The sequence below is a fragment of the Dendropsophus ebraccatus genome, chromosome 11 (assembly GCF_027789765.1).
Source record: "Dendropsophus ebraccatus isolate aDenEbr1 chromosome 11, aDenEbr1.pat, whole genome shotgun sequence".
Classification (NCBI taxonomy): Eukaryota; Metazoa; Chordata; class Amphibia; order Anura; family Hylidae; genus Dendropsophus; species Dendropsophus ebraccatus.
Window position 1 is genome coordinate 16,461,000 of NC_091464.1, and position 27,581 is coordinate 16,488,580.

Sequence of the window (27,581 nt, forward strand, 5' to 3'; positions counted from 1 at the left end):
AAGTGAGTCCCATAGTCTGTGCCAGGATCATAGACAACACAATGCTGTTGCTGCTCGGTGTACTGCTGCAGTTGGTGGTGGCAACTTGGGCGCAGTATGATTACTATTACTCCCAGCACGACGATGGTGATCAATGGGTTAACCTGTTTAGGCAAGGATTTAATTACCAGTGCCCTCATGGGCAGGTAGTGGTTGCCATAAGAAGCACATTTAGCAAAAAGGAAGGATCGGATAGAAGATGGAATTATGGGTGTATGCCAACCCCTCATGAACTTGGAGAACCTACAGAATGTTGGTGGGAAGATATCAACAGAGCCGGACTGGAATGGTAAGAAATGATCAGAGTTCTCTTTCATGAACACTACAAATGATAGATTCTTATAGGCTACACTGCTTCATGTTTGGTTCAGTTGAGGGGATGTGAATTGTACCATGCCATGGGCCGGTCTGGTATTATACATATTAGCACAGTGCATTGGATAGGAGGATTTGCACAAATGATCCAATGCTTTTGCATTACCTAGAGACCAGATCTTCCCCATAAAATTTTAGTGCAACATTTACAAAGGTCTGAAGAGTTTTTATTGCACAGTGCACATAACATTTTCTTACAGTCTATTTCAGCAACACGTGTTAAGATGGATGTATGGGCATCTGGAAAAATGAGGTTGTTACATAACATTGTTTCTGAGGCTGATTATATGGAACAGGAATTCACGTCTTATATGGGGATGTGAACATGAATAAATCTAAAAATATTTTGTGTGATTGTGGCTAGAAAATCTATACGTCTTGCAAATCTATAAGTCTTGCAAAGGTTCTGCCTAACCAATAGCAAAGGGCATAAGTAGGGGCGTAGCTAGGATTCATGGGCCCCCCATTGCTAGGCTTGGACTGGCCCACAGGGGAATCCCCCAGTGGGCCCTACCCAGGGCCGGATTAAGGTTGGTGGAGGCCCCGGGCGACAATCCCCCCAAAAAAATAAATAAATAAACTATACCGCGATCTATACAGATGGCTGCTTACTGTAGGTGACTTAGCACAGACCCCTCCTCGCTGTATGAGTCAGCATCATCCTCTGTTATGCAAGTGGTCACTAGAGGCTGCAGTGCAGGGGAAGATGCCAGGCTCTAGAGACAGGAGCGGGTATGTTTGTGTGTGTTTGTTAGGGCCCTGTTACATGGCCTGATATCCTGGGTAAGCAGCACCAATCTGCTAGGGTTTGGGCTGTGGGGGCCCCTAAGTGGTGGAGGCCCCAGGGCACATGCCCCGGGTGCCCTCCCTTTAATCCGGCCCTGGCCCTACCCCTTAGTGGGCGTCCCTATTCGGCAGCTCCAGGATGACATATAATTCCGCAGCACTGCTACACACGCCTGTGAGTTATCTGCACTCATTTGTAACTCCACCTCTTATATGTAAATCTGCTGACAAGTTACTAGCATCACTGGTCACATACACAGCTCTGTACAAAGTCGCTATAGTAATGTGAAAGATTTGGTGCTGGTTATAATAACTTGTGTATGCAGGGTGGGCCCCTAGAATCAAATTCCCTGATAGGCCCAAGGTATCAAAGTCCAACACTGGGGCCCCATGGATTCCCCCCCCCCCCGCCTCATACACTAATACAATACCCCAATATTGAGGACCTGCAGGTCATGTGATCCAGGTCCTTCAACTCTCTCCTCTGTATTCAAGACACTGACAGGTCCTTTTCCTCTGTTCAGATCCTTTTGATGTTCAGCCCGCTCACCCTGCACTACAGGGAGCGGGCTGAACATTATAGCGGTGGGCCCTTCTACAGGCCCCTGTGCAGCCGAACTGGCTGCACATGCTGTATGCCTGCCGCTGGTTAGGGGTTGGATGCTGTCAGTTGCATACCATGAAGGAAGACCACACTTCTCCAGGCCCCCTTACTGCACTAGCCCTCTAGCAGTTGCATGGTCTGCCTTCATGGTTGTTACACCACTAAGCATAGGACCAACCTGTGATGGGTTCCAGTGGCAGCCTTATGGTATGTGAGTGTCATTGCTAGCACTTGGCATTTAGGGCAGGCAGTCATCAACTCCCTAATTACATTGTATAGCCTGCAAGATGTGCACAAATGGGAAAAGGTTACTGGGAGCACTAATACTAAAACCATAAAGACAAAAGGATGTATTATAACTTTGGCGGGGCACAAATAGAGACTATTATGTTGTGACCAAAACAAATAGGGTGGCAGAGAATGGGTATTATTGGGAAGCACAAAGGGGGATTATAGTGGGGGCATAAAGGGGGTATTATTACTGTGTAGGAACGTAAAGAGGGGCCACAATTATTTTTTGGGGGTAACAGGTATGAAAACTGCATGTAAACTATTATGTCTTTGCGGTGGCACTGTGAGGGGCACTGGGGGTATTAATAGGGTGTGTACAGAGACTAATTAAATTATTACTGTGTAAGGGTACTATAACCTTGGGGGGGGGGGGGGCACGATTGCTGTGTAATAGGCACTACGAGGGGCATGGGAGGTAGCAGCCAGGTGTAACCATAACCTGGTGATCTGGGGTGTAAATCAAACCAATATGAGCAATGTAATGTATTATACCATGCTCACATGGTGGGTTTAATGCAAAAAGAACTGTGATCAGGGCCGGCCTTAGGGTAGATGGCGCCCTGTGCAGAATATTCTTTTGGCGCCCCCCCCCCCCATCCCCATCCCCATCCCCATCCCAAGCCTATCTCTTGGAGACACACACTGTATATACTGCTTACACAGACAGATACAGTCACATATACACATACAGACACACGGGGGAGGTTCATCAAACATGGTGTAAAGTGAAACTGGCTCAGTTGCCCCTAGCAACCAATCAGATTTCACCTTTCATTCCTCACAGACTCTTTGGTTGCTAGGGGCAACTGAGCCAGTTTCACTTTACACCATGTTTGATGAACCTCTCCCACAGTGTATATACTGCTTACACAGACACATACAGACGCACAGTATATATATCCTGAAAACACAGACACACATACAGTCACATATACACATACACACCACACATACCCACCACTGGGAGTTGTTGTTGGCCTACCACACAGAGCCACACAGGAGCATGCTGGGAGTTGTTCTACCACACAGAGCCACACAGGAGCATGCTGGGAGTTGTTGTTCTACCACACAGAGCCACACAGGAGCATGCTGGGAGTTGTTGTTCTACCACACAGAGCCACACAGGAGCATGCTGGGAGTTGGTGTCCTACCACACAGGGGCATGCTGGGAGATGTCCTACCACACAGAGCCACACAGGAGTATGCTGGGAGTTGTTGTCCCACCACACAGAGCCACATAGGAGTATGCTGGGAGTTGTTGTCCTACCACACAGAGCCACACAGGAGTATGCTGGGAGTTGTTGTCCCACCACACAGAGACACACAGGAGTATGCTGGGAGTTGTTGTCCTACCACACAGAACCACATAGGAGTATGCTGGGAGTTGTCCTACCACACAGAGCCACACAGGAGCATGCTGGGAGTTGTTGTCCTACCACACAGGGGCATGCTGGGAGATGTCCTACCACTCAGAGCCACCCAGGAGTATGCTGGGAGTTGTTGTCCCACCACACAGAGCCACACAGGGGCATGCTGGGAGATGTCCTACCACTCAGAGCCACATAGGAGTATGCTGGGAGTTGTTGTCCTACCACACAGGGGCATGCTGGGAGATGTCCTACCACTCAGAGCCACATAGGAGTATGCTGGGAGTTGTTGTCCTACCACACAGAGCCACATAGGAGTATGCTGGGAGTTGTTGTCCTACCACACAGACCCACACAGGAGTATGCTGGGAGTTGTTGTCCCACCACACAGAGCCACACAGGAGTATGCTGGGAGTTGTTGTCCCACCACACAGAACCACATAGGAGTATGCTGGGAGATGTCCTACCACACAGAGCCACATAGGAGTATGCTGGGAGTTGTTGTCCTACCACACAGAATCACATAGGAGTATGCTGGGAGATGTCCTACCACACAGAGCCACATAGGAGTATGCTGGGAGTTGTTGTCCTACCACACATTGCCACATAGGAGTATGCTGGGAGTTGTTGTCCTACCACACAGAGCCACATAGGAGTATGCTGGGAGTTGTTGTCCTACCACACAGAGCCACACAGGAGTTTGCTGGGAGTGGTTGTCCTACCACACAGAGCCACACAGGAGTATGCTGGGAGTTGTTGTCCTACCACACAGAGCCACATAGGAGTATGCTGGGAGTTGTTGTCCTACCACACAGAGCCACATAGGAGTATGCTGGGAGTTGTTGTCCTACCACACAGAGCCACACAGGAGTATGCTGGGAGTGGTTGTCCTACCACACAGAGCCACACAGGAGTATGCTGGGAGTGGTTGTCCTACCACACAGAGCCACACAGGAGTATGCTGGGAGTTGTTGTCCTACCACACAGAGCCACATAGGAGTATGCTGGGAGTTGTTGTCCTACCACACAGGGGCATGCTGGGAGATGTTGTCCTACCACACAGGGGCATGCTGGGAGATGTTGTCCTACCACACAGGGGCATGCTGGGAGATGTTGTCCTACCACACAGGGGCATGCTGGGAGATGTTGTCCTACCACACAGGGGCATGCTGGGAGATGTTGTCCTACCACACAGAGCACTAACACACACAGAGCACACACAAACTCCACTAACACACACAGACAGAGATAGTTATACTCACAGTCACACTGCAGTAGTAGTGGAGAATGTCTCTGCCCATGAGGAGAAGCAGGTAGAGCGGAGGATCACACTGCTGATGTCTCCGTCGGGGGAGGGGGCGGGGTTATGGGCCTCTGTGAGCTGGGAGACGCTGTGGGGGGCGGGGGATGGGGGCCAGGCTGCAGTCACATGTCCGGGGAGAAGAGCTTCCTCGGCTGCTGTGCAGAGGCAGGGGACGGATATATGGCCTCAGGGATGCAGGTGGCGCCCCCTTCCTGCCGGGGGTGCACAGCGCCCTGTGCGGCCGCACTGCTCGCACACCCCTAAGGCCGGCCCTGACTGTGATACAACTATTGCCATAATGAAAGTACTTGTACATCAAACCAAGCTGACACATTACATTGTTACATTGCACACATTGCTGGCCGCATCCTTGGGGGACCCAGAACCCCCAACTGCTGGATGCTTAGCTCAGTCTAGTAGGACCTTTCTAACAAGGGGGGATTTCCCATAGCAAACAAATCCCAGGACTCCTGTACTGTCCTCATCATACTGTACAAAACAGACTCCCACACAGCGGTGATGGAACGATAAGATACTGGCTGCAGTGCAGGAGCCAGGGAGGTAAGTGTTGTTTATTATTTTCAATCACCGCCTCCCTGGGCAATGAGTGATTAGGTCCCCTGTCCGGACCTCTCCTGTAATAAAAGCTAAATATACCGTATTGAGAATTATAAGTGAATGGGCTACTTATATCCATGAGCTTTATACCACTTTACACTATTTGTTCTTCTTGTTTTCACATCCACTTGTGACTTCTCGTCTTGTTTTTCTTGCCTCTCCTCCATTGAAGGGTAATAGCAACATTATTTGCTTCTCCTCTTCTGTTATAGCAACCATCTCTCTGGCTTTGCGGCTAATGGTGTTTACAGGAATAGCCCCATATTACACCAGGCATTGCATTATGAACCATTGCAGATCATTTACTCTGTCATCACGAAGAGTTAGCTCCCTTCCACTGTATACATAAATTATGGATGACAATAAAGCTATACATACACATCATTTATGTATCTCCTCCTATTAGCTGCAGCTATAGATGAATGCACAAGGATCTCTTACATCTATTATTATTAAGCTATTGTGGATTTCCTATTAGTTTTCATTCCAAGGCTATAGATTTTTCATATAGATACAGCGCTGTGTTCCAGACACGCTTTATACCCTGATGCAGTCGCCGCCACCTTCCATCTCCTCACCTGCTTTGTATTCTAGCTGAATTCTAGATGTAGAGAAAGATTACAAGGTTGTAATGGGAACTACAAGTACAGGAGCGTGCATTGTGAGGCAGATCAAATATGCAATTCTCTTTGTAGATGGGTAGGCCTTCTATTGTGATTTAAAGTGAATCCGTAACCCCCAGTAACCCACATAAAGTTACCGGTAGCATGGTGCAGGTTGTAATAAAACAGGTACAGGCCTTATTTTTAAACTTGTGGTTGTGATGTTATTTGGATAAAAAACACAATTTAATCCGGCCGTGACTGTGTGTAGGGTTCCCGCACCCTGAGCCTGCTATGCTTTACTACTAGAGATGAGTGCAACTCAAGCACGCACCAATCCAATTGTTAGGCATTTGATTACCAGTGGCTGAAGAAATTGGATTCCGTAGGCTGTATCCATGTTTTCCTGGACTCCCTAGACTGCATCCAACTTCTTCAGCCACCGGCAATCAAATGCTGAACACTTGGATTTCAGTATGCGCTCTTCTGTAGCTTCACTACGCTTGTCTCCTGCCTCTCTCCATTAAAGTAATGCCCCTGGCCCGGATTAGGCCACTTAGCCCTGGCCAAATCATGTGCATGCTGTGGCACGGTGAAACAGCACAGGTGCATTTAGTAGGGGCGATTTACCCCAGGGCCTTGTGGCCAATTGCACTTGCAGTGTCCCAGTACAGAAGATTTCTCTTTATGTTTCTTCATATCCCTGTGTATCTCTGTGTTTATCAGTATTTCACTTGTCCGTGTACTGGAACGGGTTAATGGCCACTGCAAACTGGTTGTGTTATGTCGCCCCCCGGTGTTTAAGTCTGGTATGTCTCATGCTTTCCTGTGTATATTCATTTGCCTGTATTCAAATGGTGTGATGATGCAATTGGCCAGTGTCATGTGACTTCCCCGGCTGCCATAGTAACCCCAATAGCCATCGAGCTTTTGGCTGGGGTCAGTTAGTCACTTCCCTTTTACCTCAGGTCTTCCTCCCGCCTCTCAAGGGAGAAGGTCGAGTAGTCTTCTCTCTACCCTCAAGGGAGAAGGTCGTGTTGTTCCCCCCTCTACCCTCAAGAGGGAGGACATGTGCTCTGCTGCTCTGCAAGCAAGGCCGCAACTTAGTGTGATCCTCTCAACTACTCCAGAGACAGATTCCGGTCCACTCCTGACCAGTCTCATCCTCAAGATTCTCCATTTTACTCAAGATCTGGGTGCCGTTCTTCAGTCACTACTTCTCTCATCATCACCAACAGCAAGTATTCTATTCAGTCCCATTCCACCCAGCATCATTCTCAGGGAACTACTACCCTCATTCTCCGTTAAGATTCCTCTCACTCAAAGTAACGTTATCACACTACGGGCTATTGCAGCATCACCCATCTGCTCAGTTGTACCCAAGTTTGTCTATTCCTGGTTGCATCCAGAGAGACTGTTGCTATGGACAACCACCGTGTTAATAAACGCACAACCACCGTTGTTTCTGAACCCTGACATAGGTCTAGTTATTGGTGCCTTGACTATTGGGGTCCCGCCTGCTCAAGTTCCCGTGGTTTTGCGCTGAACCCTCATGCCTATACCGTGATCCTAACAGGTCTGTATATATATATATATATATATATATATATATATATATATATATATTTTATTATTTTTTTACTTTTTAATATGTTTAGTTGATATAGGAAAAGGAGTTATCCCCCAAGCAATTGCACTTATAAAGTTATGTATATATTAACGCAAAGTGAATCTATACAGATAGAGATCATCAAATTAGAATATAGACTGTATTTATAATAGTATAATATTGTTTATTTTACCCTATCCCTATAAAATATGTTTACACTATGTTCGCCGCTGCCGGAGATACTTCCGGCGGCGGTGGAACACAACAGTGAAACGAAAGCAACTTCCGGTTTCACTGCCCGGAGATGCTGGCGATTCGTCACTTCCGGTCCAGCGCAAAATTCGCATGGACACTAATTGGGAATGTAAGTGCATGTATTGTATAAATGTTGTATGTTTTGCTATGTTCTTTTGGCTTGATAAAGGTGGCAACTGACCCACCGAAACGCGTTGCCTATATCCTTGCTTAATAAATTTAACCCTTGGAATCGGGAGCTCATGGAATTCTTCTGATCCATATTACTGATTAGCATCCTGGAGGGGGTTTGGCTTGGACGGTTGGCCTTTCCCCCATGGTGAAGTGAGTTTACCCACACCATTTTGGTGATTCACTGATACTATATTGTGTTTAAGTATCTACTCTGAGCGCTGCACTTTTTTCTCTGGCATATGTTATGTATTTGTTACCAGTGTGGACCCTCCCTCTCGGGCTTTGCTGAGCGCTCTCCATGTGGATGTTCCGGGGGAACAGAGTTTGATGCCTTTGTGTATATCCATGTTCGCTTGGATTTTAGTATAGTGGGGGAAGGGATAAATTCCCATACCCACATACACCGGGTGAATTGTTTTATACACCTTTTTATATACCTCTGTACATATTTAGATGAGCGCTGTCCCCACCCTTGGGTGACCCTAACAGTGGAAGCCCGGGTACCGCTAACATCTATTCCCCAGCGGGTTACTCCACACTAATCAATTATCATCCGATTTATTTGGCTGTATCTGCTGGAGAAAGAGAAGTAGTTTCATTCACTGACTCTGTAGAACTGTTAGATGGCTTACAGCTTGCTCAGCCAATCACAGCTAAGCAAGCTGAGTCATCTGACAAGGGAGGCTGGTCTAACAGGGCTTATACCAGCCTCCCTCTTGATGACATCATTGTCACAAAATGGCTGCCACAGAGCAGCCTGGTGACAACAGTCATCAGATATGAATGAGTTTACGTCATTTCCTGGTTAAGGGTTGAGGGGGAAAAGATAGGGAAGGGGGGCAGATAGGTGGTTGAAGCATATTACAAAGTTATAAAACTTTGTAACGTGTTTCAGTTACTGGGAAAAAGCTTTTTACAGGAGTTGTCCTTTAAGGAACAAAGTACCTGTATCCACAGATGTGAACATCCGCCAATTGCTATCCCATGGCACTGAATGACACAGATCCAGCAACACATCCAGGCCCCACCTAGTGGGTAAAGCAAGCCATCGGGGAGACACCCAAGGTAACCTAGCAAGCTGCAGCAGAGTTCTTGGCTATAATTGCTCTTACCTAACTGCTGACTTCCTGTCAAGTTGTCAAGATGAGAAGAGAAGATAGCGCTCCAGCGTGGATAGGATTTTCGTTTTCCCGGCCTATAGCAGTCTCACCGCAGAAGACACTAGCCTGACATGGCTAGGGTGGAGGTGCTTAAAGAAGAGGAACAGTCTCTTATTTAATGTCCACTCAAGGATGTTCTGGCCCCCAGGCCAGGCCCTGAAAAGTACTCCTCAGCAGCAACAACCCTTGTACACTCTCTCTTTAGGAAACACTGTGAATGAACATAACTGTCCAAAATTGTCATTTAAGTCCATAAGGCTTGCCATAAAGCATGTCACTAAATGCTGTTAAGAACATCTTAGGCAAGATGGCTGCCCCATAACTATGTACAAAAAATGAAATTACTGTCAGAAAAAAGAAAGAGATTAGAAAAAAAAGAACATGGCTCTAATCAGTAAAGGAAAACGTAGACGATCTAAGTACAACTTGCCAGACTTTAGATTCCCCGTCATCTGCTGTCTGAAAATGTGCTGTCGGATGCCTAAGGTTCATTACAGAATGTACTACATCCTTCCAGATTGCTGTGCATACATTAATATATGAACACAACACATAACTATCTGCAAATACTGAGAAAATGACTATTTAAATTTAAAATATTCATCTGAATAAAAGACATTCCTTCTAATAGAGCGATGCTTTACATGTCTGAGTCTATACTGACCTCCAGGAAACAGTCCAACTCAGAGTCAGAAAGATTAATGTAACACAATCCCCGACCTATTACATCAGCTCATTTAAATAATGCAGACAATATAATGGACTCACGTCTATACAAATATCTATATATAGACACGGCATTGTTTCTTTTTTTCTTGCGATCAGAAACAGCTGGATAAATTCTCCAATGAGACGGGTTATATTCAGGTATAGGCACAACACCAACACAGTTTGCAGGTCTATGTCATTTAACGTCTATTACTAGATGTTATGCAGGGGCATAGCTAGGATTTATGGCCCCCCACCCATATATGTCACAACTTTTATAGATAAATATATAAAAATACTGGGAAAATACCATTACATGTTTCTCAACGTTATTGAATCTAGCAACATGAGTATGCTTAGACTTGAGCTTGACTGAATAGACTGACTTGAATGAGAGTTGACTGCTGGTGGTGACAGTGGACTGCCTGCAGGGTAGGGAGAGAGTTGGGACCTATCTAGAACCTCAGTTACTCACCTGCATCCACAGGTATAAACATCCGCCAAATGCTGTCCGTGGGCACTGAGTGATACAGATCCAGGAACACAGGACCCTACCAGGAGAGAACAACCAACAACCAAACCAAGGATCAACCTTCCAACAAGCCACAGTCAAGGATGACATAACTTAAGTAATAGCCAAGCAAAGTATCCATCCACAGACAGCTGTTTAGGGGTATTTGCCCCTCATTAGTGTGGAGCAGGATTCTGGCTGGTGGGAGCAAAGCCTTGCAAGTGCATTCAAAGGAATGGTGGTTGACCTCGGGGAGATCAAACAAAACACTGCAGAGACACCATCAGTGAATCTACAAACATTGCGACCAACCCCCCCACTCCACACTGATGAGGGGCAAATACCCTGAAACAGCTGTCTGAGGATGGACACCTGGGTACTTCCCAGGTCATGTCATGGTTGGCTGTGGCTTGTTGGAAGGTGGTTTCCTTGACTGGAGACCCCTCTTGGCTTGTTTATTCCTTCCCGGTAGAAGGTATGGCTAGCTCCCTAATGGGATGGTGTCTCTGCAGTATTTTTGCATGGGGTGCAATAGTGCAATGTGCATTGCTCATAGATTCACTGACAACGAGAAACACTTGATGGTGTTTTGGTTTATCTCCCTGAGGTCAACCATCATTTCATTAAACTTTTAAACACTAGACTAGATTTAATTGTTAAATATTAATTGTTGTAAAAAGTAAGCACTGATGCCTGAGGCATCCCCCCACCCTCATTGGAAATCATAAGCAGGCGTAGGTTTTTGCAAAAGGTTCTGCTAGAGTTAATAATAGATGTGCACCTCTTAGTATCTCTGGCGGGGTAATTGAGGGCAGGGTTTTATTTAAAACTGGTGAACGACTATGGCGGTCTTGATAAATATCGCCCTATAATGTTCACTGATGTTCATCCATTCCATGGAGGTCTCACTTAGCAACTTACAGAACATCAGGACATAATGGATATATGTGTCTTGAGCAAGATTATTTTTAGAGGTCATTTGGAGTTCATGTCTCGCTGGATGGAGGCTGCTTAGGCGAAGAGAACTACACAATATTAGGCTACTATAATACTATGGCTAATGAGTGTATGTATATATATATATTTATATATACAGTGGATATATATATATATATATATCTTTATATTAATATAAATACATGTATATAGAGAGAAGAGGGTAGCAGGCAACGTGTTGATTCAGCAATGACTCACTTAATATAAGGGTGTTTCTACATAATTCATGCCAAAATCATTTTCACGCTGAAACACGTTCTGACTATTATACTATATGTACTACTGAATAAAAGTCACCAATGTATAGAGGAAATGAGGCTGACAAGCTGGGTTATACAGATACACAAATCAATCTTTCCTCTTGTCCTATCCATGAACACCGTCTTTAGTAGTGAGCACATAGTGGGTACAGTATGTGCCTGTTTTCCAGTTTTAGGTTCATAATAACTAAAAGGTTATTCACCAGATTTACAAATCCCAACATCACCAGAAATATCTACAGACAGAAAAGTGGACATTACAGTGCAGAAACCACTAGATTTATGTAGCTTCCCTGAGAATATTTGGTTCATCCACTGGAATTCAATGTTTCTTTCTGCAATTTGGTCTTATTCATGCGTTCCATAAATGTATCCATAATGGCAGATGCGTATTTTTAGGGTTTCGGAATCCGTGCAGCAAAAAATAGGACGTCTTAATGCAGGTGGTAATTGCAGAACAGATTCACCTATAGAAGTTTATGGGAACGTCCATAAATGGCTCCATAATATTTATGGAAAAACTACCTTAAATGGAAAATCACCTTAATGTAACTATTACCCTGATACGGACGCACTACGGACCAATTTTTGCGGATTGCTGATAATTACGGACGTAATATACGGTCCTAAAAAACTACTAAACGTGTGAATGAGGTCTTACACCCCCCCCCCCCAAACCGCTTGAACCTTCGGATAGCTGCTAGGGATGGTCCGAACCTGCCGAGGCTCGGGTTCGTACGAACCCGGACTCTCTGCAATGATTCCTGCTGTCTTAAACCTCCGTGCAGAGGGTGGATACAGCGGAAAGACCGCCTGGAAAACTGGGAGACAGTTCCTCCTCCCCACCCTCTATATCATTAGGAATGCTCCAGGCAGATTGTCTCCTATTCATCAGCTGTGTGAATACTGAACATGGGCTGGATCGTTAAGACACCTGTGCAATGTTCAGACAGGAGAAAATGTTCCAGTGGCATTCCTAATGATGAAGAGGGTGGGGAGGAGGAATGGAGATGATGTGCAAGCCTAATGCATAGACAGTCTAAGCCCCGGCCGTTGGGCATGGGGCTGCAAGTTTAAAAGTAGTTTTTTAGTACAATAACCGCATCATCTGCCGAACGAACCCCAGGACAGATCTTGGATTAAAAGCAGCTATCTGAAGGTACAAGCGGTTTGGGGGGTGGCAGATTGTGGGTACAGAGTCGCTTCAAGTGGATGGCCGTCATGGCTTATAATGACCAACTCTATGTATTGATTGCAGATAATACTAATCAATCCTATGAAGTGGCATAGCAATGATCAGTATATGCAATCTAATGATTGCATATATAAGTCTCCGAGGGGAACATTTAAAGTATTAAAAAAAAAAACTTCTTTACATTTTTTTTTTTAAACTCCCCCGATAAGTTAAAATCACCCCCTTTTCCATGAAACAAATAAAAATATAAAACAAACAAAAAAAACATTATATATCATAGCGGGCAGAACTGTCAGATCTAAAAATAAAATGTTCCCGCACTGTGAACAGTGTTAAGGAAAAGAGGGGGGGGGGACCCAGGATTGGAGATTTTTTAATACTATATATCCGAAAAAAAATTATAAAAACATTCCAAAGCCCCTCCCCCAATAAAAGTTAAAATCACCCCCCTTCCCAGTATAAAAATAAAACATGTGAAAATAATTGAATAAAAATATTATATATCATAGCGTACAAAATTGTCCAATCTATTTAAATATAATAATATTGTTCCAGCACAATGAATGGCGTAAACAAAAAATGGTGAAAACGCCAGGATTGCTGCTTTTTTGTTACTTTATATATAAAAAAAAAAAGAATAAAAATCACAAAAATGATACTTATAAAAACTAAAGATCATGGCACAAGAAATGGCATCACGTACAGCCACGTAGGAGAAAAAATAAAACTGTTATCAGAGTCACAATAAGGCAATTTTAGTCAGAAATATTTTGGGGGAAAAAATGTTATGTTATTGTTTCATTATTGGTTGAATAAAATACTCATAAAACATTTAAATAATAAAAAAAAAGTTTTGCTGTAAAAAAAAAATAAAAAAAAACATTATAAAAACTATATAAACATGGGTATCGTCGCATTCGGACTGATGTATGGAATAAATATACCTTGTCAAGTTTACTGTAACGTACATTATGTAGACATGGGAACCCTGTTTTTTCCAATTTCACCCCATAAATAATATTTTGAGGGTTCTGTCATACATTTTATGGTAGAGTGAAAGGCACTTTTACAAAGTATTCCTGATCCTGAAAAAAAATAAGTCCATACAAGGCCCTGTAGATGGAGAAAGAAAAGAAGGCGAGGAGGAAAAAAACAAAAATTGAAAAATGAAAATTGGCGCCTGGTCAGCTGGTCAGTTAGGCCATTTTGGACTGGGTCATGAAGGGGTTAAAGCTTTGTGGAAACTGCAGGACTGTATGTTCTAGAGTGCGGAATCAGTCATGCAGAGACGAAGGATTGTCATAACACAGTCACAGAATAGCGATGACTCCGACAAGCACAAAGGGACAAGCTGGTTTCCTATATACACCACACATTCCCATCACTTCCTCCCAATTGTTTGGGGTACTCTGGCAAAAATCTTTTTCTTTCAAATCATCTGATTTTAGAAAGTCATATAGATTTGTAATTTACTTCTATTTAAAAAATCACCAGTCTTCCAGTACTTATAAGGTGCTGTATGTCCTGCAGGAATTGGTATTTTGTTTTTAGTCTGACACAGTGCTCTCTGCTGCCTCCTCTGTCCATGTCTGGAACTGTCCAGAGCAGCAGCAAATCCCCATTGAAAACCTCTCCTGCTCTGGACAGTTCCTGACATGGACAGAGGTGGCAGCAGAGAGCGCTGTGTCAGACTGGAAAGAAAACACCAATACACCACATACAGCAGCTGATAAGTACTGGACGACTGGTGATTTTTAAATAGAAGAAAATTACTAATCTATATAACTTTTTGAAACCAGTTGATTTAAAAGAAAAAGATTTTAGCTGGATAACCCCTTTAATTCCAGATGCACCCCCCCATGGTTCAGCAGCCTAATGTATACATATTATGTTTCCCTATTGAAGGACCTGAATAGAGTCCAATGCACTCTCAGTATAGATTCTGTTTATGTGGAGGCTGATGGCGAACTGAACCTCCTATCAACAGTTTCTCCTCTAAATGGTATTAGAACGGTTTGCTTTAGGGTATTGGAATTTCAGGGCAGATCTGGCAGGTTAACGTGCTTTATACCTCCCAAACAATGTCCCTCTGTCAGCAATGTAATCCTACCATCTCACTTTGATCACATAGCGTACAGAGATTCTAAGAGAAAGGTAGACTCATTCATTCACTAGGATTCCAATGGCAGAGGATGCCCAGGCCTGGCGGAGGAGCTATGTGATACACGGAGTATATACATTTCATGTGGTTGGTTGTACAGTTCAGAGGATTCTATTCCATCCTCTAACATCCATTCATCCATGATTCAAGCTGTTCTGTAAGATCAATGGATGAAAAAGTATCCTCATTTGTGTGTTTTTTTAATTAGGAAACTGTTAAAAAAAAAAAGCTCGATAAATTATTATATTAATAATATTATGTTAGCGATAGAGATGGTTGGTGTTTGGTCCTTTTAATATCATGTTTCCAAATGTAAAATATTGCACTTGGGGAGGTGGAATCCTCTATCCGAGTATCATATCGGCAGTTCTGTATTTGTAAAGACTTCAGGAGAGAAGGATTAAGGGGCAGTGATTTCTGACAGCCTTAAAATGAGTCACCAGTGTAATCAGGTGGTGGGGAAAGCAAATCATATGCTGGGCTATATATATATATATATATATATATATATATATATATATATATATATATTGGTTGTATATATATATATATATATATGCTGGGTTGTATGTATATAATGATATGCTGGGTTGTATATATATAATGGTATGCTGAGCTGTATATATAATGGTATGCTGGGCTGTATATATTTCTGCAGACAATCTTCTATTCTTCTACGGTGGATTCCATTAGGACAAATTGTGTGGTTTATATAAATCATAATCCTCATCCGCAGGAGGAAGCTTTACAAAATTATCCAAAGAGGATGACAAGCTGCTCACTCAGTATATACATGCTGGGTATCAGGAGGAATCTGTGGGAATGTGAACATAATGTGAAGCATTGATTCTTGTGTTTTCAGTAATTACCAAAATGGTGTATTTTACTTCTGCTATTAGGGTGTCCGCATTAGATGTATACTGCCTCAGAGGCACGAAGGAGAGGCGTAGAAGCTTCCATTAAAGGAATAGAACAAGAGGCAATAGGGTAATATCTTCAAGGCCAGAGGTGCTAAACTATAGACAAGAATCCATCAAATTCAACCTAGAGAAACCCTACTGTGTTGATCCAGAGGAAGAAATTCCTTCCGGGCTCCAATGGCCACCAGAATAATCCCTGGATCAGCGTCCTATCACATAAAATCTAATGTCCATAACTTGTAATATAGTTTGTAAGAAAAGCATCCAGGCCTTCCTTGAACTTATTTACCGAATCAGCCGTGACAGCATCATGTGGTAGAGAGTTCCATAGTCACACTGCTCTTACAGTAAAGAATCTATGCTGATGGTGAAATCTTCTTTCCTCTAGGTGTAGAGGGTGCCCCCTTGTCATGGTTACAGGCCTAGGAGTAGGATGTGTTCACACAGGTCTTCCAGTATTTATCAGCTGCTGTATGTTCTGCAGGAAGTAATGTATTCTTTCCAGTCTGACACAGTGCTCTCTGCTGCCACCTCTGTCATGTGACAGAAATAACCCATCTCTGGACATTTCCCTTTGTCAAGATGGGACCGGGAAGCGCTGATTGGCAGGACTGGGCACTATCAGAATGGCAGCGGCGAAGGATCGAGCAGGTAAGTATCTTCTTTCTTTATGGCTGGACAACCACTTTAAAGGACAACTCCGGCATTCCCTCCCTTAATTAACGCACATTACAAAGTTATATATAACTTTGTAATAAGTGTTAATCATCTGCCTCCCTTACACAGAAATTTAGAAAAAAGCTACACTTACACATTCACTTTTGAACACGTCCTCTTCTCCCGCCATTATTTTGTCACAATGTCATCACGATCAGGGGCACCAGTAACCTTTTCACAACCATTCATGCCAGAGGAACCCAGAAGTATAGAAGATGCAAAGACGCGGACCGTGGCTGACAGGAATTTCGAAAGGTGATCAACTCAGGAGGGATGGTGATTATAGGATCTGTCTGTTAGTGTTTATTTTCTGCCGCCGGAGTTGTCTTTTAAGAACAAACCTAGTAAAGGAAATTGCTTTGTTTTTTTTTTAAAAAAAGAGACCAAACACCGGAAGTCCCCGTGCTTTGTGCGCTTGTGATTACAGAGGTTTTACTGCTGTGTGACAGGAGAGCTGACCATACAATGCGAGCACCCCCAGGATTCTTTGCTACTGAATGCGGAGGCAAAGCAGCTGTACACATGTGCAGTGAAGGGAGACACCTAGTGGCTATATGGATGATGCTGATTTAAACATAGAAAAAAAAATATATATATAGCGTATATTGCGAAGCAGCTGCCAATCATAAGAATTGTTTTCTTAAAAAATATATATTTTTACAATAGTGCCTCTTTAATAGGGCTTTCTGCTTCCCTGCACTCACTTCCTGAGATTCCTCTTCTTCCTGGACAACCCCTTTAAATGCCAATGTATGACACATAGGCTGATGAATGAACACTTTCTGGCTGGTCAGCTGATTATTACTGGCAGTGAACCTTCCTGTGTAGAAGCAGTACAGTGTGCTGGAGATTAGTTCTATCATATCAGACCTGCCATCATCATCCTAACAAAGGTATCTACATCTACGTTTGTTCCACCTCACCCTCAGAGCTTGTTTGGTTTCACAATGTACAGTGAGCTCCAGAGCTTTGTACAGATAAGAGCAGGTTTGATAGAACATATTACACAATTACTCTCAACTACTTAAAGTTATTCAACCGCATTATATAAACATATAAAATACCGTAAAGCGTAACCCTCACCTTACTAATCCCCTGATACTACTGTGATGGTGCTTTACATGCAGCTCCTGTTATCTGGATGAATTTCAGTCATTCTTGATCAATATGTCCTGTGATTTAAAGGGGACCTGTCCTATAACCCCAGACACGCTTTTGTTTTTTACATGAACAGACCGGCTCAGGCAGGTGCTGGGGTCCTTTTTTTTTTGAACGGCCACCCGATTCCAGCGGGAAGATCATCACACTGGGGTCTACCCCAGTGCTTCATGCCCGGCCGTTGCAAGGGGAAGAGACCGGCGGTGTGCGCAGGAATCAGGTGGCGGTACAAAAAAAGGACCACAGCATCGGCATCCCCACGCCTGAGCAGGTCTGTTCATATAAAAAACAAAAAGCTATGTGCCTAGTGGTACATTTGCTTTAAGTGCACTTTGATGGGCGCTCCTTTAGGCCTCTTTAGCTGTATCACAGTAAAGACACCCCCTCCCCAACCGTTCTCTCAGTGTGCACATCATGTTTCATTAAGGATATGTTCACACGTACTGGATGCGCTGCAGATCCCTGCCCAGTAAACTCTATGGGTAGACAAACTCGCAGCAGGATGCACATCCCGCTGCGAGTCTGTCAGCAGCCTGCCCCGTTAACACATCCCCCCCGCCGCCTATACTTCACCTGGTCCCTGCTCCGGCTTGCTTCGGGTTTCTCGGCACGTCCCGCTCAGCCAATCAGTGTGCTGGACCACCACAGCGCACTGATTGGCTGAGCGGGATGTGAAGACACTGGGAGCCCCGAAGCAAGTCGGAGCGGGGACCAGGTGAAGTATAGGCTCCGGCGGCGGGGGGGGGGTGGGGTTTGGGTTGTGGTGTGGCGGGGTGCTGACAAACTCGCTGCGGGATGCGCATCCTGCTACAAGTTTGTCTGCCCATAGGGTTTACTGTGTAGGGATCCGCAGCGGGTCTCGCTGTGAATACGCAGTGAGAAATCCGCTGCGGATCCGGTACGTGTGAAGGTACCCTTAATGCGTTTTATGGCCACGACCACACAATGACCACACATACCTGTGGTCGTGGCCCCAGTCTTTAGACACACAGCCTTAGGCTTGGTTCACACTACGATTTTCCAATCTGTTTTTGCAAAAAACGGATGCATGGTGTGATTTTCGTGCATCCGTTTTTATCCGTTTGGCCATTGACTTTTTTAATTTAAAAAAGGATGAAAACATATCCTTTTTTTTCTGTTTACCTTCACAAAAATGTGGTCGATCGCATTTTTGTGTACATTAAAAAAAGGGAGGCACGCAAATGACATAATGCATCCGTTCTTCGTTCTTTTTTGTAAAAACAGATGGCGGGAGCATAATGTGAACCCAGTGTTATATACTGGTGCTGTTCTTTCATTTATAGTTATCATTATTGTATTTATCTATAGAAATATATCACATACAGTTACTGTATAATTCTATATATTATTTGAAGATGTCTCTTCAGTCTTTTGGCGCCAAGCGCAATATTCTAAAGAAAGAAAATTATGTAATGAATGAATTATTGTCTTAGAATGTACATTATAGACTATAGATCAATAGTTGTGTTATGTGTAACATGGATCCCAGATGTATCGTCCTGCTGGAGGCGCTGAGAGCGGATCATTCATCTCAGACTTTACACCATGTTTGATAAATCTCCCCCTATCTTTCCAGCACATTCTGTTATGTACAACCAGCAGTGCGTTCCTGCAAGTTATCAGGTGACCCCAGGAAATTATTTTTGCCAATATTTTAAACTGAGAAATCTAAAGTTTTAAAAACAAGAGATATTAGGGGGAGATTTATCAAACATGGTGTAAAGTGAAACTGGCTCAGTTGCCCCTAGCAACCAATCAGATTCCATCTTTCATTCCTCAGAGACTCTTTGGAAAATGAAAGGTGGAATCTGATTGGTTGCTAGGGGCAACTGAGCCAGTTTTACTTTACACCATGTTTGATCAATCTTCCTCATAGTTTGTAGATTACAAAGCCGTGAAGGAGGTTAGGTTATGTAGAAGCGGAAGTTTGAAGTGATGCTGTCACCCCTGACCCCTGATGACCTACGAGTAAAAGCATTCAGAAAAATTTGTTCCCTGCGTCATTTTTTTTTCTCCATAAAAAAAGGCTTTTATACAGGCTATGACTAGTGTCAAGGAGGCGGGGCCTATTGTTGCCTCACTGTTATACCTCACTGTGCTGTATACCTGTTGCTTTGCATAATTAGGGCCAAGCACAGTGCATAAAGCACAGAAAGGCATAGAGGTGCTAGGGCCCAGGAAACAATAGGCCCCGCCTTCTTGACAGTATTCATGGCTCAAATAAATCTTTTTTTATGACCATAAAAACACAGTCACAGGAAACAAAGGTATATTCTAAATGCTTTTATTAATATCTATCCAGCAGTGTCGTCAGCTCAGTAGGCAGCCAGGGGGTCAGAGTGTCACTTTAAAGGGTTTATCCAGCGCTACAAAAACCTGGCCACTTTCCCCCTACTGTTGTCTCCAGTTTGGATGGGGTTTTGAAACTCAGTTCCATTGAAGTAAATAGAGCTTAATTGCAAACTATACCTGAACTGGAGACAACAGTAGGGGGAAAAGTGGCCATGTTTTTGTAGCGCTGGATAACCCCTTTAAGGGAGAACTTTAGAGATTTTTGGCAGTAAGTAAAAGAAGTAAGTGAAAGAAGTAACTTGCTCTCACCTCCCCCGCTCCAGCGCTGGTGCCGGTATCCCGCAGCTCTGATCCCCTGGTCCCGTCCGCTTCTGAGTGGGGACGTAGGACGTGTTAGGTCCCACTCAGACCCAGCCTCTGGGACCAGAGCTGTGGAATACTGGCACCAGTGCTGGAGCCGGGGAGGCACTCTCCAAAAATCGCCAGACCGGAGTTCTCCTTTAGCTATGTTGGTTGAGATGGAAATACCCCTTTAGGCTATGTGCAGACTATATATTAGATTGGCCCGCCGTTCCGTGACTTTGCAGACGCAGAATTCTGATCCGGGCGCATCCACGTGCGCCCGCATCAGAACTCCCCACAGCACTGACATAGTGTGCACTGACATGGTTTTCTGCGGCCGCTATTCACTGAAAAGCTGCGGCAGAAACCTGACAGCCAGTTGTTTGCGGCGCCGCTAGGGATCCTGGCCAGAGCATATACTATGTGTATACGCTCCAGCCAGGACCCCATAGACAGCAAGGTAACATATATTTTCGTAATAATCCCGACCGTTGTTCAATGGCTGTGGTTTTACGATAATGTATGTTGTGTGAACATAGTCTAATGGTGCGTTCACACCTACAGGATCTGCAGCTGATTTTCTGCAGCAGATTTCATTTAAATAACTGAACACAGCATCAAATCTGCTGCAGATCTGCTGCAGATCCTGTAGGTGTGAACGCACCCTAAATGTGCATCACACTGTATATGTTGCAACACTCTGTATATGTGGTATATATATTGTCTACCATATATTCTGGTGAATTACATGCTGAAAAACATGTGCAGTGTCAGGGTATTGTTTTCAAAGTGAAAATGATGCAAAAACATTGGCAGATTATGTGCCAGAAGCAGAAGTGGGCTCTTCACCCAGCACTAGACTGTCATTCAGATTATATCCCACCAACAACAACTTCCTGCAAGCTGTGATTTGTCTGAGCACAAGAGCAATTATTAATTAAGCAATCAAGACAACATTGTTACAACTTGCTTGTTTCTGGTTTCATCTGTTTACAGGACAACAGTTGCTTAATATTGTACAATTGTCTAATATTGAATCCATCTGCGCCATCTGGTGGACACAATGTGCAATTACAGGGGCAAACATTCCCCACAATATTCTACTGCATATTTGGTTGTTGGAGATGCCAGAATTCACTTTAATGCTCATGTAAATTAAACAGCAACTCCAGCCAAAAGAAAAAAAAAAATCTTTCAAATCAGCTGGTGCCAGAAAGTGCCATAGATTTGTAATATACTTCTATTAAAAAAAATCTCAAGTCTTTCAGTACTTATCAGCTGCTGTATGTCCTACATGCTTATGTCTATGAAATACAGCAGCTGATAAGTAATGGAGATTTTTTAATACAAGTAAGTTACAAATCTCTGGCACTTTCTGACACTAGTTGATTTGGGGGGGGGGAGCTCTTTAAGGATCTGTAGAGGTCCTAGGCCTGAATTTGGGTTAGCTTTACTAATATATTAGTTCCATTCATTGGTGCTGGTAACCAGATTAATATTAGATAGATATTTAGCGTTTTCTGACTTCTTACATCCCTGATAATCAGCTATTTGGAGGGGCTGAATGGGGTGGGTGCAGGGAGTCATAGCTCTGCCAGTTCTACTAAGGGTATATGCACACACAGTGTGGTTTCTGAAATATAGTGATTAGTATGCAAATAATAAGCATTGACTATATCGACCATTGCTCTCTTGTCATTGGCAGGTATCAGACATGCTCTAATAACGGACTGGTCGCTGGATTTCAGAGTCAGTACTTTGATGCTGTCTTGGATAGAGAATGGCAGTTTTACTGCTGCCGATACAGTAAAAGATGTTCTTATAGTTGCTGGTAAGTAAATGTATTAAATGGGGTCTAATGAGGTTAAATGACGTCTTGTTTATAGTACATAAGAAATGCTCTTATTATCCACTGGGAGAGAGTGAGAAGGAGAATGGCTCCATATGGCGCTGTGACCCTTCCAGGAATCCTTCAGGAGTCGCGCACAATGGCTGATAAACAGTTTCTTGAAGAAGGGTATACAGTATGCACATGGAGCAATTCTCGAGGAAATGAAGCAGAAAGTTTTCAGGCAGAATTCAAGCCCCCCATTGACTTCTATAGGATTCCTCTAGCAGATCTACAGCAGAAAATTCTGCTCGGAAATTCTGCAGTGTGAACAACAGAGCAGAAAACCCATTGAACACAATGGGACTTTGCTCTGTACATATTTTACAGGAGGAATTTCAAGCTGAAATTCCTCTTCAATTCCTCACCTAATTCCTCACCTTTTCCTCAGCGTGCACATACCCGCACACAGTGTACAGCAAGTCCTGGTTGCAGGGACACATCCCTCTTCCTCAGACTGCCCAAAAAAATACAACTAGAGATGAGCGAACCGGGTTCGGGTTTGAGTCGATCCAAACCCGAACGTTCGGCATTTGATTAGGGGTAGCTGCTGAACTTGGAAAAAGCTCTAAGGTTGTCTGGAAAACATGGATACAGCCAATGACTATATCCATGATTTCCACATAGCCTTAGGGCTTTATCCAACTTCAGCAGCCACCGCTAATCAAATGCCGAAAGTTCGGGTTCGGATGGACTCGAGCATGCTCCAGGTTCGCTCATCTCTACATACAACCCATTTTTGAGTCTGACGATCATTTTGAGGTTTCCAGGATGAGCAGCCCTGTCTTCTGTACCCCAACTATGTGAGAAAGGAGTATATACATAGAATACAAAAGTGAGAAACCAATCTAAGGCTATGTGCACACTGAGCAATTCTCGAGGAATTGTAGCTGAAAGTTTTGAGGCAGAATTCAAGCAGAATTTAAGCCCCCCATTGACTTCTAAAGGATTCCTCTAGCAGATCTACAGCAGAAAATTCTGCTCAGAAATTCTGCAGTGTGAACAACAGAGCAGAAAACCCATTGAACACAATGGGACTTTGTTCTGTACATATTTTACGGGAGGAATTTCAAGATGAATTTCGAGCTGAATTTCAAGCTGAATTCCTCGCCTTTTCCTCAGTGTGCACATAGCCTAATGGTGGGCACTAGTCTGTGTCAAGCTATTCATGGTCCTTTCACTTCATTTAAGGGCCTTTTCCATGGGTCAATTATCTCCAGGGAGTATTGCTAGAAACGCTCCTGCAGCTGATAAGCGTCCAATGACAGCGGCCAGCTGAGGATGGGGAAAATGTCCAATCCTGGGTTGATCAGGTCTTTAGAGCCTGTTTCAAAATTTATTATTATCGGCCGCACATCTTCCTTTGTAAACAGTGCGGCCGATAATGACAAAATAACAGCACAGATATGCATATGTCTGTGCTGTCAGTTTTCAGATCACACAGGAGTACATACTTACCTAGTGCGCTGCTGCAATCCGACATCCTATTCTCCATGCTTTCTCGTCCAGCTGCTGTATCTTCAGACTGCCGCCTCCTCCAGAATGATTGATAGCGGTAGGAGGCAGGGCATGAAGTCACAGCAGCTGGACGGGAGAGCCAGAGAACAGGATGTTGGATCGCAGCAGCGTACTAGGTAAGTATGTACTGCTGTGTGATCTGGAAGCTGGCAACACAGGTAAATATAAATCTGTGCTGTCAATTTCCATAGCTGCATGAACGATACAAGGATTGTTCGTACAGCCCGCCCACACGATTTCTCATGCCATGTAAAGTCACTGCAAATGAGCTCGGATCTCACTGATCGGTGCTTGTTTACAGCCGCCCATGGATGAGAAATTGTTTAATATAAAAGAACCTTTAAGCTCATTATTCAATATCTCTTATTAAACGGTTATACATGTAGTACTGGGGTTTAGTGCAATTGTGCCCGTTATCATGAGGTTTTCAATCTATCTCGATGCAAATGGATGTTTATGTACAACAGCAAAAGTGCCTCCTCCTGATATGCTGCTCTTTCCCTCCTATTGTTGACAGTTCGTTGTCTAGGTTACCGACCACCACTCTGCTCTAAGTGCAGTGGCCTGGCTGGTGTATATATAGATATAATGTAGATGTATAAAGAAGAGTGGATATATACTACATAATTTACAGAAGATAAGTCCAGCATGGTGAACAGTAGTAAAATCCAAATTTTCTTTATTGGTCCAACGACAGAATCATAAAACCAGCATCGAGACAACACATTTATATATGTGTTGTCTTTATGGGAAAAGATTGCATATAACTTAAATTATTGATTGAAATCTCTGATGTTTTCGTGCTAAGGAGTCCAGTCCATTGAGTGACTCCCCCCACTGGACTCCTTAACAGAATGATCAGGGATTTCAATCGAGAAGTTACAAGTTTTACAGAATCTTTTCCCACAATGATATATATCAATCTGCTCAGCTCTTCCTCCTCTATAACATGATGCTGATAGATTAGATAGCATTGTCTTGCTGACAGGTTCCCTTTAAAAGACCCCCACAGGTCACATGTAGAGTTGATCGAGCCTTTTTAAGTTGAGCATTTAACCAAATTCCCCCTGCTCGGCAGAGCTAAGTGTGCCTGGTTAAACGGAAATAATACAAAGCCATTGGCTGAATCTATGTTTTCCTGGCAGCCCTAAGGCGGCATCCGACTTCTGCAGCCACTGGGAATCAAATACTGAGCGTTTGGGTTTGGTGAACATTGCCGAACCCGAACAGTTTGACAGGTCCGCTCCACACTAGATGTCATTTTACAATGTATCTACTTCCCTTCATACCACAGGTTGACACAAGACTATCCTGGACACTATGGGGAGGACGTGGATATGGTTTTATATTCCTATGGCTATTACATAAGAGGAGCAACCACAACCTTCTCTGGAGTGGAAAGGTTAGATTACTAAATTTATTCTTTATTTATAATAATTTATTGTTCATTTATTATTGACAGATCATGCTAAGTGCTTCAAACATAAGCTACAAAAATAAAATAAAAATTATTAAAGGGGTACCCAAGCAAAAGAAAAAAAAATAAAAATTAAATCAACTGGTGCCAGAGATCTGTAAATTACTTCTATTAAAAAAAAAATCTCATGTCTTCCAGTACTAATCAGCTGCTGTATGTCCTGCAGGAAGTGGTGTATTCTTTCCAAATTGGAGAGCAGTAGAAGTTTTCTATGGCAAGTTGCTACTGCTCTGGACAGTGACATGGACAGAGGTGGCAGCAGAGAGCACTGTGTCAGACTGGAAAGAATACACAACTTCCTGCAGGACATACAGCAGCTGATAAGTACTGGAAGATTGGAGATTTTTTTTTTTTTCTTAATAGAGGTAAATTACAAATATCTGGCATATTCTGACACTGGTTGATTTGAAAGAAAAAAAAAACTTTGGTGAACAACCCCTTTAAATCTTCGTGCTACTGTACTGACACACGGATAATGAATTATGATGCCGGGCATTCCGAATTCTGGTCCGTAGCACATTTTCCATACACGGATTGTAATCACAGAACATGCAAATAACCTCTAAAATCTATATTACCTGCCTTAATGTCTTCTCTTGTTACATGTACACCCAAATACGGAGAGATCTATCAATTTGGGCAGGAGCTGCTCTGATGACAGGTTCCTTTTAAACCATTACTGTTATTAAAAAAAAAAAAAAAATTGAGACCTGTCAAAACTTTTGACGGATCAGGGTCTGTGTGCCGAGACCCCCACCTACTGCTTCTATGGAAAATTTTTGGATATCGTCTCCTGACATATCAAATATATTATATAATCGTTGAGTGGTGCTGTCTCAGGCATTGGGCTTAAAGTGATCAGATCTCAGTAGATGTTTCTTTTCCCATTCGCTAAGCCTCCTCTGAAGTAATTCTGCATATTTTATTTTTAGGGATCGCCAATGGAAATATATCCTTTGCAGAATGACAGATTTTGACTGCGAATTTGAAAACTTCTAGAGAAAGCTCAAAACCTCGATATACCACCAATACTGGATGATAGGAACGCAGCTTCTGTATTCTGCCTTCGCTTGTATGATTGCATTGTGGACGTTACCTGCTCTTTATGGCTTCATTTACAAGCACGGTTATGCTGGGCATCACAGCAGCTGCTTAAAGGGGTTATCCAGTGCTACAAAAACATGGCCACTTTTGCACCGCTCTTGTCTCCAGATTGGGTGGGGTTTGAAACTCAGTTTCACTGAAGTAAATGGAGCTTAAAGGGGTTATCCAACGCTACAAAAACATGGCCACTTTCTTCCAGAGACAGCACCACTCTTGTCTCCAGCTTGGGCGGGGTTTTGCTGCTCAGTTCCATTGAAGTGAATAGAGCTTAATTGCAAACCGCACCTGAACTGGACACAAGAGTCGCATTGTCTCTGAAAGAAAGCTGCCATGTTTTTTGTAGCACTGGATAACCCCTTTAATTGCAAACCACACCTGAACTGGAGACGAGAGGGGTAAAAGTGGCCATGTTTTTGTAGCACTGGATAACCCCTTTAAGGCTTCACTGTGACAAAATAAGATATATCCTTATGCCACATTAGAAATGAGTGAACCTCAAGCACACTCTGGTCCGTCCACACCGGAATGATCTATGTTTGATTACTGGCGGCTTAAGAAGTTGGATGCAGCCCTAGGGAGTCCTGGAAAACATGGATATGGCCTATAGCTGTGTCTATGTTTTCCAGGACTCCCTAGCGCTGCATAAAGAGGTTATCCAGCGCTACAAAAACATGGCCACTTTCCCCCTACTGTTGTCTCCAGTTTGGGTGGGGTTTTGAAACTCAGTTCCATTAAAGTAAATGGAGCTTAATTGTAAACCACACCTGATCTGGAGACAACAGTAGGGGGAAAGTGGCCATGTTTTTGTAGCGCTGGATAACCCCTTTAAACTTCTTTAACTACCAGTAATCAAACGCAGATGGTTCGTGTTTGGACGGACCCAAGTGTGCTCAAGGTTTGCTCATGTCTAGCGCAGAAGAATTTTATATTTTCTACCTTAAAGCAATGACTGCTTCTCGCTTATCTTGTTATATACTAATTAAGTAGGGGGAGAGTTATCAAACATGGTGTAAAGTGATACTGGCTCAGTTGCCCCTAGCAACCAATCAGCTTCCACCTTTCATTCCTCACAGACTCTTCGGAAAATGAAAGGAGGAATCTGATTGGTTGCTAGGGGCAACTGAGCCAGT

At 43.5% G+C, this 27,581-nt stretch overlaps 1 protein-coding gene across 1 annotated transcript; it reads left to right on the forward strand.

The window, feature by feature from the left end:
* Positions 1-27,053, forward strand: DPT (dermatopontin). The gene is made up of 4 exons (XM_069945754.1): positions 1-328; positions 22,170-22,295; positions 25,165-25,272; positions 26,280-27,053. The coding sequence occupies exons 1-4, from the start codon at positions 42-44 to the stop codon at positions 26,344-26,346; spliced, it is 588 nt and encodes a 195-aa protein (XP_069801855.1). The 5' UTR covers positions 1-41; the 3' UTR covers positions 26,347-27,053.
* The last annotated feature ends 528 nt before the right edge of the window (positions 27,054-27,581 follow it).